Source organism: Fukomys damarensis, unplaced genomic scaffold (assembly GCF_012274545.1).
Source record: "Fukomys damarensis isolate Sample0158 unplaced genomic scaffold, DMR_v1.0_HiC HiC_scaffold_11, whole genome shotgun sequence".
In the NCBI taxonomy this organism is placed as follows: domain Eukaryota; kingdom Metazoa; phylum Chordata; class Mammalia; order Rodentia; family Bathyergidae; genus Fukomys; species Fukomys damarensis.
In genome coordinates, this window is record NW_022900923.1 from 44,520,961 (window position 1) to 44,540,107 (window position 19,147).

Below are 19,147 nucleotides of genomic sequence, written 5' to 3' on the forward strand. Positions count from 1 at the left end.
GAAAAAGATCATGGTCTTTTTATTCTTCCTTGGAGTACTAGAAATCGAACCCAGCACATTTGGCCTACTTTTTAATGGGAGCTAGAAAATGGACCCAATTCATGAGACCACAGCCCTGGAAGCTAAGACCTCAGGTCTCGGCCACTGTCACCACCTATAAATGAACCGGTCCTTTCAGCGGTAAGCTTCACGTCATTCCTCTGCTGCCATGGCATTTTCACTTGGCACACTGAGGGCTTTTGCACCAGGCTTCCCAGAAACTACTGGTTTTCCTTCCTGTCACCAAAGCACTGTCAGATCACTCCTAAGGAATCAGGCCTCACTGAAGCCTCCTGTCTCCATGGCTCTCCTGGCCAGCCTGGGATCCTCCACATCAGCCCTGGATGTCTTATCTCTCAGTTGCTCCTGCTGAGATTACCAGGGTCATTACCACTCCTTTTTATCCAGTGTGCCCAGGAAGACTTAGAAGCTTCCCCAGTCTTTTCTAAATCTCTGCTTCCTTTCATTTTAGGATAGAGAAAGTTACAAAATTAAATCTTTGAGAAGCCCTGTGAAGCAGTCCAGCCTCCCCGTTGCTCCTGTATTTGATTCTAGGACCTAGAGAACGGCCATTCTCGGCTTCTCCTCTCTGTGACTATTGTTCATGGCCATCGCGCCACTTTTCGTGTCCTGCAGTGACTCTCAAGGGGGCCTGAGGTGCATCTCAGAACCCCCAGGAGAGGAGAGGACTGTTGGGTTAGAGGGAACCCAGTTTTGTAGCAGGAGTCTGGATGTGAGTTTTAGTTACTTAGGAATAAAACTGCCCAGTTGAGAAGAGCAGCTTCAGAGGGCTGGAGCCATCAGCGTCACAGGGCTCTGGATCTGTCAGAGCCAGGGCTGGACAGTGCCTCCGGTGTCCATGGCAGGCCACACCCCTGCAGAGCTCACGGTTCTGCGGCCTGCGGCGGGGTGGGGGGATTTGTCCGGAGCTGGCCTCGCCCTCTGGGGCCAGACAGGCAAGGACCGGCCACCGTGGACCACTGGAGGCCTGGGTCTTTGGTTTGGCCAGGGTCGGCAGTGTGGCGAGCAGCTGCTGGCTGAGCAGGGGGAATTCCCAGAAAATATACACACTCAAGGATAAAGTCAGCCTGCATCCAGGGAAATGAGAGCAGAGTCTGAGCAGCACACTGACCTTTTCCTAAATAAATCCTGAATGTATTAACAGGAGAGGATATTGTGAAAGTGAAAAACAGTTGCATTAACCGTTTGAAAAATTCACTGCCTTGGTGGAATACAAAAGCTAATCAGTTGGCTGTTCTGTTTTTTTAAGAGTAGGAAAAATTCATTGAGAGAAAACAAGCTTCTGTGTAAGAGACAGAAGGAGGGTGTTGTCTGTTTTTAAATTAATTCTAGAGGTAGGAATGGGATATCCCTAATAATTTGATGATTTTGCTCTGCAAGAAGGTACACACGCACAGGGCCCACGACCAGGCCACACCGAGGCACCCTGTCTGCTCTGGTGGCTTGGCAGGTTGGGCTGTGGGAGTCATGCTGAGCTCGGAAGAGTGACATGTTCCCAAGGGAAGGTGACTTTGGTGGATAAGGTCCAGATTGGGCACAAGGAAGAAGAGGTGGGCAGGCAGATTTGAATGGGGAACTGCAGAGGGGGAAGGCCAGACCAATAAGCAGGTACCTCCACTTTACCTTTCCCTGGCTCTCCAGTGACCATCCGGTGGTCACTCTTGTGTCCCCAGGTGACTTTCTGATGGCCAGAAAGGCAGGTGGCAGTTTGTGGACCTTCTGCCTTGGCCCTTGCCAGTGCCTCCTGTGATTGTGTTTTCTGGGCATTCATGCGACAGCTTTCCAGCTTGCCCCTTTACCTTCTCCTCCAGTTTATCACAGTTCAGTGAAGAGAACATGATGGACCCCTACAACCTCGCCATCTGCTTCGGGCCCTCGCTGATGTCAGTGCCGGAGGGCCATGACCAGGTGTCCTGCCAAGCCCACGTGAACGAGCTGATCAAAACCATCATCCTCCAGCACGAGAACATCTTCCCCAACCCCAGGGAGCTGGAGGGCCCCGTCTACAGCAGGGGAGGAAGCATGGAGGATTACTGGTAGGGGCTCGGGCTGCGGGGGTGGGGTCAGCGGGCACACTGGCCTGGGGGGCATCCAGCCGAGGGAACTCTAAAGGGAGGGAGGGAGGAGGACAGCATCCCCACGGCCTCTGCGCTGTGCTGTGCACTGGGAGAAAGGCAGGCTGGGGTCCCGGGGAGCCCCATTCTTCCTGGGAAGTTAAGACAATGAGGCATTATTTCCTGACTGAGTTTCTGGGAGGACACATTGGGACAGTGTAAGACTATGAGGAGGAAGTGGACTCAGCTCCATTTTGGGCTGGTTCAGCACCATCGCACCCTGAGGCAGGGTCATAGTCCTTGGGCCAAGGATTTCATGACTGATCTTGAGAACAGAGAGCCAAAAGGAGTCCCTAGGGAACAGCTGTGCTGGACCCCTGCACTGGAGAGATAAAACGGTCATTTCCCAGCAAGTGGAACCCCACTGCCACGCTACAGAGGAAGCCTCTGCACCCCCTAGAGGCCATCTTGGCAATGGGGACTTGACCCCATCTCCTGTAGTGGGTGGCACCATCCGTTACCGTGCAGCCTGCCGTGATACAACTCACAGTGTCATCTTCCCACCAAACACACGACAGCTGAGGTTCCTAAAGTCTATGATGTCCCTCACCTCCCTCCACCCCTCCTTTCTTCCCTGAGTGGTGTTTCAGCCTGAGCTAAAAGCCTCAGCCAGCCCCATTGCTATCCACTGAGGTAGAGGCGGCCAGAGGGGCTGCTTCCCCCAGACCTCCAAGCAGACTCCTGCCAGGGGTGAAGGAAAGTGACTTTCATACCTGTGAGCATCCCGGTAGTAGTGGCATTCTGAGTTCACTCCTCTGCCGCACTGCAGAGTCCAGGTCTAGACCAGACCTGGAAAACCTCAGCTGGCTAGCTAGGAGAGAAAGTTCTGGCCCTGACGCATGGCCGGTGGTGACCAGGGAGGTTGGTCAGCCCCAGTCTCGGCCCACTGGCTGCTGGGCTCTGGGGAGCAGGCCCTGTGCACGAGACATGAAACTGGTTTTCCTGCTGTCAGGAGGAGTGACGAGTGTGGAATCGTGTTGCCAGTTCCTACTCCAGTCAGGAGGAATGCCTGCCCTGGTGCTCGGATGGCAAACCACAGGCTCAGGACTGCCCAGGGCATAGGGCCCTTTCTCCCCAGCCCTGAGGGGCACCTTCATCCATTCTTCTCCTCAGGCCCCTGTTTGCTGTGCATCTGACACTGATTACACCCCGGGGTCAGTCAGAGGAAGTCACTACCACAGTCTGGGTCTAGTGGGGAGGCCCTGGGCCTCGGGCCAGTGAAGCATTCAGTGACCTGGATTGAGATCCACTCAGAAGTGAGCTGAAACTTGAAGGAGGGAGCCCCAGGCTGTGGAGGATGGCCGGAAGACAGGGTCCCGCCTCCGCTTGTCCCCTCCAGCTGTAGTCAACCATTTCCCTGCTCTTCCCAGCCCTGAGACAGGAGCTCGCTGTTGGAGGACAGCCTGTGGGCATATGGTCCTCAGGCGCTGTGGGCCAGGGTGGGCACTGGGGAGTTGAGGGTGTGGATGAGAGAAGCATGGGGTTTCCAGGCCAGAAGGGACCTTAAAAAGCATCCTGCTGTGGTGCAGAGGTTTTAACCATGCATGATCAACTGCACCCAGGTCATGTGAAGCGCAAGTTCCCCAGTCCAGCCGGAACCCCGGGGTGGGGCCGTGGGTTTACAGCCCTCCAGGGATCACTGCAGTCTGAGAGCTGTCGCCTTCGTAGACAGTCACAGGAAAAGGTTTGCCTTTTGCCTTGAGCACCCTGAGAGCCCCGTGAATTTCCAGAATGTCACCAGGCTTAGCATGTTTTAGAAAACATGAGGCATTATGCTCACACACTCTGACAGAGGGGAATCCCTGCTAGAGCTCTCCTACAGTGTCCTGTGGAGTCAGAGCAACCCCCTTGGACCTTGGTCACCTAGACTTTTCAGGACCAGTGTGAGGGGAGGGAGAGGCTGCAGGGCTAGAGCAGGGGCAGGCTGGTGGGCACCATCTGGAAGGCTGGCCTGTCACTGCCTCTGCTGGAGGTGGAACAGGGATGTCCTCTGCTTTTCAAGAAGTGAGCTGTCGTCTACTCTGGTCCCTGGCCATTTTCACTACTCTGGATGATTTCTTTTTTCTTTTTTCTACCTGGCATTGAACTCAGAACCTTGTGCTTGCCAGGCAGGTACTGTGCCACTGAGCTACATCCCTGGCCCTGTCCTGGATGATTGTTTTAAAAGATGAATTTTGTTTTGGTTATTTCTTCCTCTTCTGCCTCCTCTTCATTTTCTTCTCCTCTTTCTCCTCCTCCTCGTCTCCCTTCTCTTTTTCCTCTTCTTCCCTTTTTCTTCCTCTTCATCCTCTTCCTTCTTCCTCTTTTTCTTTCTCTTCCCCCTGTACCACTGAGCTACCTCCCCAGCAAGATGGGTTTTTTTTCTCGGTACCCGGGATCAAGCTCAGGACCTTGCCCCAGCCTGTGTGTGTGTGTGTGTCTGTGTGTGTGTGTGTGTGAGTGAGTGTGTGTGTGTGTGTGTGTGTGTGTGTGTGGCTTAGCCCAGGCTGGCCCCTTGGCGATCCTCCTGCCTCTGCCTCCCTAGTGCTGGGATTACAGGCATGCCCCACCATGCCCGGTGAGATGAACTTTTTAAAGAACTTGACCGGGCTTCCATCCTTGCCCTCTTGCAAGTTCTAATGTGCAGTAGATTCCTTTTCCCGCCCCTTCTGTGACTCACCTCCCACTTTCTCACCATACACAGGCTAAGGCACCAAGCAACACAGGGCACTGAACACAGCGAGGGGGGTGGGTGGGATGCAGCTAAGAGGGTGCTCACCTGCCTGCCATGCCCACGGCCCTGAGTTCAATCTGAGTGCTGCAAAAATTTAAGTTAAAAAAAAAAAGAAGGAAAGAAGTACCACTTACTATGCACCCCAGATGCTTTGCCAGTACCAGTAACTCCCACCAACTCTAGGAGGTGGAGAGATCGCCGTCTGCCATGTATGGTTGGTACTTGGGTGGCAGGGAAGAGATTACAGTGCATTTCTCTGGGGTTGCTTAATGGTGCCAATCCGACAACGGTTGGTCGCTTCCTCCCTCTGGGAACCAGGAACAAGTTTACCCAGAGAGTCGGCCCTGGAGAAGTTGACCTGTCCTGTGTTTTCTAAAGAATGCATTTGATGACTTCTAATGGGCTTCCCTTTGGAGGTAGTCTAAGTCCCAGATAATCTCCCGCAGGTGTCTGGCAGGAGCTGGAGTGGAGAGCTGTGCAGCTGTAGGTTTCTGAGTACCTTTGTGCACGTGCCAGGCTAGTGAGCTCAGGGTTGATTTGATGCTCTCACTTGTGGGAGGCATCTAAAGGGGAAGAGGACATTTTTGCAGGCAGTCACTGATGTCCCAGTCACTCTTGCTTCTGTCGCAGTGACAGCCCTCACGGAGAGACTACCTCGGCTGAAGACTCCACGCAGGATGTGGCCGCAGAGCACCACACGAGCGATGATGGTACAAAGCTTACTTCCTGCTCGCTGGGGCTGCCTATGCTTGGTCAGGCTGCATGTCCTTTTCCCCCCGGCGAGCTCCTGCCTGGCCGTCCCCTGAGGACCGTCCCCTGCCTTTCCCGTCTCCTTCCTCGGAGGGACACCGCCAATAGAATAGGTGTTGTATTAAACCAGAGGTAAAGAGCTAGACCTTCAAGTGTAGCTGGGGTCCTGCAGGATGCTGGTCCCTTACCACAGCCCAGACTCCTACCGGGTGAACGGGGACCTAAAGGAGAGGAGCTTTGGAAACCAGCAAGGCCAGGGAATAGAGAAGCTGTGCCGGGAACCAGCAGAAACAAGCCAGGGGAGTGGGAGGAGCTTGCAGGAGCCACTAGTTCAGGCGCGGGTGCTGAGCAGCCTGGTGAGTGCGGCAGGGCCGGACACCGCTGCCGTCCGGGGCCTCCGCAGCACCTGTGGTTCCGTTAGGGTCTGTCCAACCACACATTTCCCCTGCTCTCGCTGCCGGCTTCCAGCAGCTCCTCACCTCTGTTTCTGGATCGCTTGGGCTTGGGAAGGCTCAGCAGCTGACAAGGGGCTTCAGGATTTTCTGGGCAGAAGAATAAAACGGCACAGTTTTCAGGGCTTTGCTGCTCCCTCTCTTGCTTCAAAGGAACTCTGCTGTCCTGCACCAGCTTTTAAAGGAGAAAAATGTGAGGACTGCTTCCGTAGATCGTGGTGGGGCAGGATCAGGGTGATGTCAGGGAGTGGGGAACTTGGTGTCAGTCAGACCGCGCTGTCAGAGGCTTTGGGTATTTTTTATCCCCTGGTCTCGAGTAGGGCGCTGTCTTACAGTTGAGAAAACGGGGGTCAAGTGGCCGATGAGGCTATGAACAACATTCTGGGAGGCTCAGCTTCTCTTGGGTTCCTAGACTAGGAGACCTTGTCTGGCCGGCCTCCTGGGGTGAAATCTCCCCCGCCTGTTCAGAAGGAGACTTACCAGCCGGGCCTGCCTGGGCATGGCCTTTTAGTTTGCTTTTTGGGTTGTTGTTTTTTGTTTGTTTGTTTGTTTTTTGCTTTTTTGCAGTATGAGGAATTGAGTCCAGAGTCTTCACATTGAGTCACATCCGCAGCCCTTTTTATTTTTTAATTTTGAGACAGGGTCTGGCTAAGGCTGGGCTCGAACTTGTGATCCTCCTGAGGGAGTGCTGGGGTCACAGGTGTGCACCACCACTCCTGGCATTGGGCTTGTTTTTCTGCAGTTTTCTTCTCTCCTTCCCAGCAGATCTGACTTGAGTGTCTGGGTTTCTGGGAGCCTTCTCTTCACCATCTCATCTCTGCCTGCAGCCTAGGACAGCCTAGGACAGATAAAGAATGGTAATAGTGCGCGACACGTGCATCTCACAGCGCTGCTCTCGCACCTTCACAGATTGGAGCTCATTGGCTCCTCCTAACAATTCACAAAAAGGACACTTTGTTACTCCATTTTGGGGACGAGACAGAAGCTGGCATAAAAGTGCACTGCATATGTAAGCACCTCTTAGTTTTTCGGATTATTTTCATGTGCATTTTTCCACAGTTGACCAAGCCAGGTATTTTCTTTTAGATACTGAGACTGAGAACTTGTGTTATACTGTAGAGGATGGATAACGAATTACTTGAAATACAGTATGATGAATTTTTGCTATTTATGGAGTTTCTAGATAATCAGAAAAGAATTAATGCTTAGAATAGAGGCTAGCAAGTTTGATGATGGCGAGATCAGCACAATGAGCTGTGTGGAAACAGGAGTTTCCAGGGACAGCAGGGTCTTAATGCCTCTCACGAGGCCGAAAAAAGGGACTCAAGGTGAGGGAACTGTGGAGCAAAGGCTGCGGGGAGCAGCTTCTTCAGGGTACGGCCAGGCTGCAAGGAGTTGCCATCCTCCCTGCTTGCTTTTCATGCAAGCTTGTCCTCCTCACCAAGTCCAGCTGATGGGCTTTCCACCCGGTCTCCTGCGTCTGTGGTCCTGACAGTGTGTTTCGTCCTTCTCTGCCCTTGTCAGAGTGCGAGCCCATCGAGGCCATCGCCAAGTTTGACTACGTGGGCCGGACAGCCCGAGAGCTGTCCTTCAAGAAGGGGGCGTCGCTGCTGCTTTACCAGCGGGCTTCGGACGACTGGTGGGAAGGTCGGCACAACGGTGTGGACGGGCTCATCCCCCATCAGTACATCGTGGTCCAAGACACGTACGTAGGGCCCTGGCAGCACTGTGGGAGTGCGATTCATTGGCAGCTGCAGGAAGATGAGGGGACCAAAGAGATCTGAGTTTCACAGTTCTTCAAAAGGAACCTTCAACTCAGTGGAGAATTTTTTAATTTTTCCACTCTGATTCCCCTTTGAATCTCTGCCATCCACTTGTTTTTGTTTTTTGGGGTTGTTTTTTGTTGTTGTACTGGGGATTGTACTCAGGACCTTGTGTCTGCGAGGTAGGCAGCAGACCCACAGAGCTATATCCCCAGCCCATGTTTTGGACATCGTTATATAGTTCAGACTGGCCTTGAGCTCACTATGGAGCTCATTATGGAGCCCAGGCTGGCCTTGAACTTGAGCATCCTCCTGCCTCAGCTCCCCAGTGCTGAGATTATCGGCGTCACCACCACGCCCAGCCAGCCATTTGCCTTAGACACCTGCCAGGTAGTGCCCACCAGCATGTACACCTGAGGAGCAGCAGTGATGTGATGTGGCATTTCCTCCCCTCGTACATTCTCTTTCGAAAGATCAGGTAGGGGAGACATCTTTTTTTTTTTTTTTTTAAACGGCCATGTACACCCCTACCTAGCTGGATGTATGGCTCTTTCCACCTCCACACAGACTCAAAGAGTCACTTCGTGGAAGAAGTTTGGCTCAGGCACGCTGTGGAAGTGACCCAAGTTCATTTAACCCAGATAGGCTGATCTGGGGTGATATGGGAAAGGAAGGAGGAATGTCTGGGGACAAAGAGAGCCTGGACTGGGCCCCGAGACCTCACTGTGTGAGCTGTCAGTCGGTCCCCACCTTTGAAGTACTGTCTGCTGGCGGGCAGTGTCCCCTGCGGCCGGCCACGCCGTCCGTCCTTTGCCCCTGCTCACTTACCTTGGATACAGCACTGCACTGTTTTTAGTCCTGCCCTTAATACTGTTTTGAAGGTTGCTATCCTGAGTTGAGTCTTCACCCTCCCAGCCTCTCCCCAGCTGCAGCTCTGCGGGAAGCCCGCTCCGTGTTACACCTCCTGTGGCAGTCTGTGCATGGACAGGACCCTCCCAAGCTTAGCATCAAGACTTCACTGTCGAACAATAGGGGAGAGGTGCTTTCTTTGCCGTCACTAGTCCTAGGGCTAGGAGAGCAGGGGCGAGACCTGGGACCGGCTTGGAGGCCCTAAGTGAGGCTAAAGACGCTACGATGGAGTGTGGCCATGCGGCATCTCCAGAGCCACGCAGATCTGACTGTCCTTACCCACAGTGCTCGGGGCCACAGCTGGGCCTCCTTCTGCCTCCTCCTCTAGGGGGTGGCCCAGTGTGAGGCAGAGGGCAGATGCCTCCAACCCAGAGTCCCCTAGCCAAGCTGTCCCCAGGAGCTGAGGATCCTGCAGAACTCAGTGGATATTTATTTTTATTTATGGGTCTTCCACAGGCCCCTGGGCCCCTTGTCTGTGCTGCAGAGCCAGCCCTGCTGGGTGTCGCCTGCAGCCTCGCCTCAGAGCTCTGCGGGCCGCGCGTGTGGGGGGGGGCATCTTGCCGTTTTAACGCTGCTTTTTGTGTTCTCCCTCTCCACCTGCCTGCCCACCCCTTCTCCCCTAGCGAGGACGGTGTCGTGGAGAGGTCCAGCCCCAAGTCTGAGATTGAGGTCCTTTCTGAGCCACCTGAAGAAAAGGTGACACCCAGAGCAGGGGCCAGCTGTCCCGGTGGGGGTCACGTAGCTGATATTTATCTTGCAAACATCAACAAGTAAGCGCTGCTTTTCATTCTCTGCTCCCCTGAACAACTCGACTCCTACCACCTGCCTCCCTGGCCTAACCCCAGCCTGCGCTGCTCCTGGGCCTGGCCGTCTGCGCGCCCCCCAGGGCCGCTGCTCGGCTCAGCATCCGGGAGGCCCAGGGCCCCGGCCAGGGTGTCCTGCTGTGGCTGTGCGTTGGCCAAAACATGGGTCACTCTATGCAAGCTGGTCTCGTACTGTTTCCTAGAGGTGCCTTCTCTGTTCCAATTCCTGCTCAGACAGTACCACTGGCTGTCTCCCCCACCCTTGTCTGGTCAAGGGTTCCGAGCCTGTGTTCCTGCCAGGTGGGCTTCTTAGATGTGTGTGTCTGTCTCTGCCCTTGTGCCTCCCCTGCTGTGGAGAAGAGGGCAGCACTGTGTCCCGGGCGAGCTTTGTCCTGAGCTCTGCGTCCCGCGTGTGACCTCCAGTGGGGAACCATTTTCGTCTTTTCGCTGTTGCTTCAGCCCTGTGTGTTACGCTCCCGAGCAGCCCCTGCCCAGTGTCGCCTCTGTCTGGCAGGCCCCTGCTCTCCCCCAGCTTTCACTGTGGCCGTTAGCAACATCCAGGGTTAAACTCCACCCACACCTGAGCCGGCTGTCCGGAGGGATCCCGCGCCGCCCAGTGCTGCTGCCTCCCCGAGGGGCACTCAGGTTATTGGAGAACTAATCTCATCTCAAGGGGCCAGACACCAAGTCCCAAAGCCTACAGACCTCTTTCCGCCAGACCCTGAGACTGGCCCAAGGCCAGCAGGATGACAAGCCCCAGGGCGCTCCCGACGAATTCGGATTGGAGATGACGTACAGTTTTTATTCCCTCTGGCTCTGGAGGAATGAAATGATTTGCACTTTGAAACCCTGTTAACCGTAGCCTCTGGACACTGAGACTGGAAGGAGAATAAAAGATGCTTGTTGTTTTCAAACCACACCAAGTTGCCAGATCTCTTGGCTTCTTTCCAACCAAACGGTAGCAGGGGGCGTGGTTGGGACACGTGGTTCGTTTGCATCTCTTTCACCCTCAGGCTCATCACGTGGTTTATTCAGCTCCCTCGCTCAGCAGCGCTGTAGTTTAATTCAGACCAGTGAAAAGATTGAGGACTTTATACTTCCCTCCGCAGTGCACTGCCCCGCTGGGGGGACAAACCAGTAAACAGTAACTCTGAGCTAATCACTTTTTTCCTCCTTGTTTACAAGTCTATGTTAATTATAAGCCTACAGTCACAGCTTGTAAGCCAGTTATTAAGCCGGAAATCAAGACAGGGTTGGTGGAGAGAGAGTTAGATGTTTAGCTTTTTGTTTGTGCTGGGGATGGAGGCCAGGCCCCACATATGCCAGGAAAGTGCTCTACCAACGAGCTATATCCCCAGTCCTCTGTGTGTATTATTAAGTTATCCCATACTCAGTGCTGTTTGTACAGAAGAATTACAGTGACTGACAGCTGAGCTGTCAAAAGGTGAACGTCAGGGAGAAAGTCAGCGTCTCTCTTAAACTCCTTGCATGGTGGGAGAATCCTGGTGAAGCCCTCGGAGGACAGGCCTCTTTCCTGGCGGGAGAATCCTGGTGAAGCCCTCGGAGGACAGGCCTCTTTCCCGGCGGCCTACCCAGATGCCAGCCCATCAGGGAGGGATCGGCGGCCCTCAGTCTGCCTGGCCCAGCCTCTACCCTCCCCTCCCAAGCAAGCTCCTTGTGGTCCAAGCTCCTTCTGAGCCCGTCTCTCCCTCAGACCTTCACACCTGCCAGCTCCTCCCTTACCTGGTCAGTTCCTCTCCTCCCTTCAGGACTCAGTCTGAAGATTGATGGCTCTGGAGAGGCCTTTCTGACATCCCTGAGTTCGCTGGGCCGAGTCGGGCACCCCCCCACCCAGTGTCCACAGGCAGCTGGAGCAGTCCCTGGGGCTCACGCTGTGCCAGATCCCCCACCAGGCCGAGCTGCTAGGAGTGGGGACCTTTGTCTTCCTCGTGTTCACATCCCCAGGCCTGGCCTGGGACGTGACTGACTGCAGCTGCTCCATGGATGCGTATTCTCAGCAGTTCAGGTTTGTGAGTCAGCCAACCTCAAACGCAAGAAGAAATCACAGCGTCACCAGGGTGTGGCCTTTGGACGATGTTCCACACTCTGAGCATCTGCTTTGTGCTGAGTGTCAGTGCTGGTTCTTCAGAGCCGAGTAAAACACGGTCCTGGCTCTCAGAGCTCCCAGCCTAGCAACATAAAGACTGCAGGGAGAGGAAGCTGAAAATCAGTGCCAGGGGCGCAGTAGGGAGCAGGGGCCGGGAGGGCTCCATTCTGTCTGTCCACAGCCGCAGTGAGCGGTGTCAGGGGAGCGCTGCGGAGGAGGGCTCGCCTCAGGAGGACCTGAGAGACGACACCCTCTCCGTGCGGGAGGATGGCTGACTCGGGGTCTAGAACTGCTGATGGACAGGCCCATGGAGCAGCTGCTCTGGGCCACGGCCTGGACCAGGAGCCAGGTCTGTGAAGACCCAGAGTACGTCAGCAGTGAACTGGCCTCACAGGCGGCCCCTAGATCCCAGTCCCACCTCACTCCCTCTCCGCTCCCGCTGCGGCCTCATGCCCCTAGATTCAGTGGGAGCTGCTGCCCTCAGAACGAGCAGCTGCGAGTCTTCTTAATCCTGTCCTTTAGAGTGGCTCTGAGAGAAAGGGGCCGCAGCATTGGAGAGCTTTAGGTAGTGTGCAGTAACGCGCACCTCAGAGCCAGGGCTCAGCCCAGCCTGGGTGGCCCCGGAGTCATGTGGCTGTCCCTCCACCTAAGCACATCTGTTCTGTGGAGAATAAGCCAGAGCCCACAGTGGCTCTGGTGTCACTGTACCAGAAAGCTGAACGGGACGCTGCTGCTCCTCTTGCCACACGCACCTCCCTCCCTCAGCGGTGGCGGTGACTCTTCCTGCTGGGGCCTTTGGTTTCTGCTCAGAGCACACGGTCTTTCCATGAGTCCCTCCGGGGTAGGAACTTTCCCTTATTCAGACACTTTTTCTGACAGCAGCTTATGTTGGGAGCTCAGTGCCCAGGACACTCAAGTAAGTACTCGTTTCTCCTTTGCCCCAGCCAGGGTGGCAAGAGAAGAGGCACAGGGAGGGAGCAAGAGTAGGTGACACTGAGGATCGAAGGTGATCCATGTGCCTCTCCTGCTGCATCTGCCCCTCCCCATCCTGGCCTCCTTGGAGCTGGGGCTTCCTGATCACCCTGCCCTTTCTGTTTGTGATTGAAGGCAGAGGAAGCGTCCAGAACCTGGAAGTATCCGGAAAACTTTTCGGAGTGACAGCCACGGGCTGAGCAGTTCCCTGAGCGACTCCTCCGCGGGGGTGGGGGCCGGCGGCCGCCCATCCTCCCAGCCCATCCTGAGCCAGAGTCTCCCCAAGGAAGGGCCCGACAAGTGCTCCATCAGCGGCCACGGGAGCCTCAACTCCATCAGCCGCCACTCCTCCCTGAAGAACCGGCTGGACAGTCCGCAGATCAGGAAGACTGCCACAGCGGGCAGGTCCAAAAGCTTCAATAACCACCGGCCCATGGACCCTGAGGTCATCGCACAGGTAACTGTGGGCCCTGGGCGGGCAGCTGGCCGTGGGTCACACATGGCACCGCCACTCAGTGTGGATCTTGCTGAGTGACAGGGTTGGGTAGCGCAGATCTTCATGCACTCCATGCTGCCCGGGACTGAACATGCGAGCCTGCGAAGACGTCGTGCCTAGCCACCTCCCGTCCCCCATGTGACCCCAGAGGTAGAATGAGGGGCTCCCACTTCAGTCTCAGAGACAGCGGAGCTTTGTTTCGCAAACTTAACTTTCCACCATTCTGGTCGTGAGTGAATTGGGCAAGAACCAAATGAAACTCAACGGTTAGGTTCAGTGTTGATCTCATGGGGAGATTGGATTCAGTTCTTGTTCAACTCTGTTTACAACCAAGATTATGGACAGAATTAGGTTCCTGAACCAAGGTGCAAGTGTTCAGCTACTTGCAAAGCTGCTGACTTTTAATGCTGGTAGTTAGGATATTTGGGTAGAGTCCATTCCGCCCAAGTCTTGGGTCTTAAAGCCCAGGTAGATTTGGTGAAGCTGTTTTGAGTATTGGAACTCCAGTACATTGGAACTGAATTGTAGATGGCTCTGTCCACCCCCATCATTCCATTTCCTAAAGGCGATAACGCAGTGGGCAGATGACTGGTCTCGAAGACCTCAGAATACTCCAGCTGCGGGGAGCTTGAGAACTAAAAGCACTTGCAGCCCAAGGCTCCAGCAGTGATGAGCTCCTAGTTAGAGCATGTCCTCTGTGCCTGTACCACACTGATGCCTCTCTGTTTTCCCTGAATACTAGAGATCCACCCCCACCTCTAATAAAAGTCCGACTCCCGGGGCCACTCCAAGCAGTGCTCTCCGACGTCTCTCCCAACTGTATAATTTTCAATAGACCAGGTAGGAACTAAAGGCTCACTGTGGCTTCTTACATCTCAACCCAGTAGAGATTCTCTTCTCTCCATCTTCCAGGGGCCACAGAGGCTGGGTGTGGTCTCCGTTGGTTTCCCTGGGCTCTGCTCACGGCGTGGACCTGCAAGCCTGGTGTGGAGCTGTGGGCCCGAGATGTCTTGCTTGTTGGCCTTCTGTCCTGTGCCTCTGTTAAAGCTCCTCATGGTAGTTGGCCTTGCACCATGGGAAGGAACCTTCCCTGGTCCTTCCTTGGCTGGGCATTACTAGGAGTGAAAAGGTACACAGGTGGACGGAATCCAACTGCAGAGCTGCACTGGGAGGGGAGATGGAGTTCTTTCTGAGCATCTTAAAGGTTTGAAAGGGCTGGGGACGTAGCTCACTGGTGGAATGAATACCTGACTAACATACATGAGGCCCTGGGTTTAACCCCCCAGGGTCACACACCCATACAAGCACATACATGCACACGCGCACATTTTAAGAATGTCATAGGTGTGAGTGAAAGTGGAATTACTGTCCGAAGAAAGCATGAGTCACTCTGCAGGACAAAGAAACCATGATGGGGCCTTTGCTAAGAACATGCAGTCTTTCAGTATGAGCTCAGTCCCAAGAAGGAGTCTTCTGGTGGTTTGGGGGCAGCTGACAAGTTTGTTTGGACAGCATGGGCAACTGGGAGGTGTCCCCAGGAAACAGCTGGCTTGGGTGCAAGGGTTCTTTGGTTCTGCCTTACTCCCCAGGCTAGGACTGCTGTTTCCTAATAGCATTGTTTCACCTATGTGGGCTTTGGCTTCCCCTCTTGGCCATTCTGTGGTTCCCCTCTTCCGGTGGTGGGTAGCCGGAAGTCACTTCAGGTTGGACCTTTCCCTGAAGGAGGACTGGAATCCTGAGGAATGTTCTAGCAGTGGGCTCTTGAACTGTTCCACGCTGAGGAACAACTGGTATTTCTATCATTTGGCCTGCAAGAAAATAAAGATCATACTTCATCTCTACCCCTTTTAAAAAACTGTTGCACGCCTTTGAGCAGAAAGAGAACTAGATAGCATATTCCCTGTCCTCAGAGTAGCCCTGCACCTGACTGCTCTGAGCTCCACCTTTGTCCTGCCCATTGCACTGTGTGCATTTCATCCATCGATATTTCAGTGTCTATCGAAAACACGAGGACTTCGGTTAAAAATAAGTTCAGTGAGCTGGGGATGTAGCTCAGTGGCACCGCGCCTGCCTCACAAACGCATGGTCCTGAGTTGGATCCCTGCTACCAAAATAAATAAATATATAAATAAATAAGTTCAACCAGCCTTAGGTAGTGTCACGTGCCTGTAACCCCAGCTACTGAGGAGGCTGAACCAGGAGAACCTCAAGTTGAAGGCCAGCCTAGACAGCTTAGCAAGACCTCCTCTCAAACTACAAAAAATGTAGAAGGCCGGAAATGTAGTTTAGAGCAAGGGTTGAATCACTAGTAAAGGGGATGGAGGGTAAAAAAAGAAAAAAATCAACTCGATCACTAGGAAAAACAATCTTGAAAATTGCTCTGTCCCTCTTTCCTCACCTTCTGAGCATTCATATGTTCAGGGACTTTGGCCCGTGAAATAACCTGGCCCTGTCGTAGTTGGTTTCTTCACACCTTGGCCTATCTTGTTGAAATAGCTCCTTGGGGACTATGCCTGTGTTCACCTCGTCTCCTCGTCCTTGTATTTTTAGGATATCGAGGCGACAATGAACTCTGCCCTGAACGAGCTGCGGGAGCTAGAGCGGCAGAGCACTGTCAAGCACACCCCCGACGTCGTCCTGGACACCTTGGAGCCCCTCAAAACCTCACCGGGGTTGGCCCCCACCTCTGAGCCCTCCAGCCCCCTGCACACCCAGCTCCTCAAGGACCCCGAGCCCGCCTTCCAGCGCAGCGCCAGCACCGCAGGGGACATGGCTTGTGCCTTCCGGCCCGTCAAGTCCGTCAAGATGGCTGCCCCGGTCAAGCCCCCCGCCACGCGACCCAAGCCCGCTGTCTTCCCCAAGACGAACACCACTAGCCCTGGTGTCAACTCGTCTGCTTCCCCACAGTCCACTGACAAGTCTTGTACTGTCTGAGGGGTATAATTTAATTGTTCTAGACAAGGGGACTATAGGGACTGACTGTTATTAAAATCTTCCTATTTAACTAGCTTGGGGACTTCAGTTGAAAACTAGATTCTAAGTTGTTCTTGCAGAATTAGCCTCCCCATCACCCAACCTTGAGAATGAGCCCTTGTTGCCGCCTCTCCCTTCCCTTCCACTGCCCTCTGTTCCCCTGGTCATTGTAATCCAGCCGGCTGCAGTCGGACCATTCTGAGGTCAGCCGGAGACAGTTGTCAGTGATCAGGTCACAGTGAAACCTGGAGAGCCAAGTCGTGAGGACACGGGCCCAGCACGGGGTGCCTCGGCCACGTGGTCAGCGCCTCCCTCCATCCAGCTCTCAGTGACGTCTGGCTTTGGCTAGATCTGATGATAGAGAATTGTGTAGTCCATTCTTTGTTTTACACACACACACACACACACACACACACACACACACACACACACACACTTTCCTAGTCTCTGGCATGTGTAGCATCCTGGTTATAAACCAGCCTCTTTGTAAATTATTGTGGCAGTTCACACAGGAGGCCACCCAGGACTCTTTCCATTACAAATTTTGCTCTCTTGGGCTGGAGAAGCTGCCTGCCTCTGGCATTGCTCTCATTCTGGAATGCAGCAGGATGGGCCGATCCTGTGGTCTGCGCGGGCTGGGACTTACCCGCTGTCTTCCTCCTATTGCTGTGAGTTGGTCATTGCGTTCGCTTTTCTCTCCTCTGTCCCATAGAAGTACAGCCCAGTCTTACTAAGGAGCTTTTCAAGTTTTTCTGGATGTATAGACGTTTCTCTCGTTCCTATCTTTGTCTCTGATGGAGCATTTTCCATTCAGGACATTTTCCTATAGAAGACAGTTTTATAGCTGATTCCTTTTAGAGTAAAGAGTCTTATTAAAGTTTTACTGTGTTTGTGGCAGGTATGATAAAGGTAAGAAATGGGTCTTTCCTCCTCCCGTTTTTGGGGCTCTTAAAACAAAATTCATTATCCTATTAAAAAGTTAAATTCCATTTTGCTGATAAAAAATTTGTTCCCTAATGAAAAGTTATTTTAAGTTCACCCCTGGGTTTGGTTACTTTGTAAGGTCTCTCTGGGGACCAACAGGGACTCAGCCCCAGTTGAAGAGACTCTGCCCCTTGAGGTGGGTTTGCGTTCATCAAGACGAGGACAGCTGAAGGAGCCTAACCCCAAGGGGTCCAGCGTCATTGTAAGACCCGAATCTAGAGGACGAGATGCTGTGTACTTTGGCCTTTGTCCTGGCTTCCGTCCAAAATGCAGAAACGATGCCCCATACAGCTCCCGAACTGGTTGTGCCCACGTCCTCGCCCCGGGCTGCCACAGGGCCCCAGGTCAGAGGCACCCCCATCTCAGGCTCGTGGGCCCACACAGCTGCTTGAGTGAGAACTGAAACTCGCCCTCTTTGCGTTTTCTGGCTTGACAGCTGTGCTTTTGGCCTTTGGCTTCTGTAGTCCAGGAGAAACTGGGTGGCCGTTCTGGTAGGGAAATCCGAGTGCTCTTTGACCTAGAAGGGATTCTATTGGGACCCACGTGTGAAGTTGGCAGTGGGACCCCTGGAAAGCTTGGAGTGTTCCTCATTCTGTGGGAGTAGAGGAGGGGCCTAGGGAGTCCCAGATGGGAAGGGTGACCGCCACATCCGGAAAACCACTCCAGGAGCAGGATAACCCAGGATCCCTTCAGCAAAGCGAGTCACCCTGGAGAAGTCACCTGTGTTCATAGGACTCCTGGTCTTTGTTCCTCTGTTCAGTGGCTTGTCCAGGTCCTGAGCCAAGAGGGAGCTTTCAGATGCAAGGATCTGCTCCCTAGTTAAAAATGTAACCTACTCTACATTCCTTTCGCCCCAGCTGATTAAAACTGGTTCCCCTACCTGCTCTTCCCCCCTCTCTAGTACACTAAGAAAGTGAAAGCAAAACTTTCTTGATGCATTGGGCCTGCCCTGTTGCTCTTGCCTTAGTTTCAACCCTGCACCTGACTCACGTTTGCCATCTCCTTGGTCTCTGTCTCTCTGCTGGTGGTGTCATAACCCACGCAGTGTGTGAGCTCTGGGAGCCAGGCTGTCCTCTCTGGTGCTCCTGACCCTGCGAGGTGGCCCTGTCCAGAGGAGAGGCCACTGCAGTCAGCTGGAACTGAGGTCACACACTGCGATGATAGAGCAGGAAGGAGTTGGTCCCCAGGGCGTGGGAGACCAGTCTTCAGACACACTTGCCAAAACCAGCGTGATGCTTCCGGAGCCATGCTCTGCCTGCCCACACGGATCCTCTTCCCGACGGGCTCTGAAGGCTCAGGGTCTGGGAGGAGAGGTGGACGGGGCTCGCAGCATCTCACTTTGGAAAACGAATTTGCAGCCAGCAGCCTGGAAACTGGAAACCCTGGTCTCAGCCAGCCTCCTCAGGGCACCCTGGTTTCTCCCCAAGACAGGAGCACTGGCACCAGCATCAGAAGGAACAGACCGAGGGCAGGGCTGGTGTCCATGGACTTGACCTTCAGAAGGGAAGATAGACCTTCCAGGGAAATGCAATGTTGTGGTGTCTGACTTCTATGTCAAGTTCGTGTAAAATGGTATATTCTTTAAATAGTGTTGATAACTGGAATATTGTATGTATGCTTGGAGATGCTTTTTGTGAACCTAAGACTGTCACTCAACAGATGTTGGATTGGGGAAAATCCAAAGCACAACTTCAAAATAAAATACATTTTTAGGTTTCGGTGCTGCAGTTACATCCCTTCCCCGCTGTCTGATGCAGGAGCACAGCTGCTCAGAAGAGGTTTGGATTTGTCCGTGCTGTCAGAGCCCTGCCTGGCAACGGAGGGTGGAAAGAGGTGATCTGAGCCAGCCACTTCCCTCCCCGGCCACAGCCCAACACAGTTGCATTTAGAATGTGGATTTCTTTTTTCCCCAGTGTTTCATTCAGCTGGCACATGGACCCCAAGACATTGCGCAGTCTCCTGGCTCGCCATTGGCCAGTCTGTTGCCATGCAAACCATTTCTTTCACAGAATCCTCCTTCCCGGCCTCAGTGAGGACCGTTCTATTTCTGT

At 53.8% G+C, this 19,147-nt stretch overlaps 1 protein-coding gene across 4 annotated transcripts in view; it reads left to right on the plus strand.

Moving 5' to 3' along the window:
* The window catches only part of Srgap2 (SLIT-ROBO Rho GTPase activating protein 2), a 225,780-nt gene extending 206,966 nt beyond the window's left edge, over positions 1-18,814 (plus strand). For 3 of the 4 annotated variants that reach the window (XM_010613090.1, XM_010613092.1, XM_010613091.1), the window contains exons 17-22: positions 1,872-2,096; positions 5,518-5,597; positions 7,614-7,794; positions 9,385-9,531; positions 12,779-13,100; positions 15,690-18,814. In XM_010613090.1, the coding sequence (XP_010611392.1) occupies positions 1,872-2,096; positions 5,518-5,597; positions 7,614-7,794; positions 9,385-9,531; positions 12,779-13,100; positions 15,690-16,073 (1,339 nt within the window). In that variant the 3' untranslated portion in view covers positions 16,074-18,814. The other variant, XM_033762226.1, reaches the window with a different exon arrangement.
* Positions 18,815-19,147: the final 333 nt, after the last annotated feature.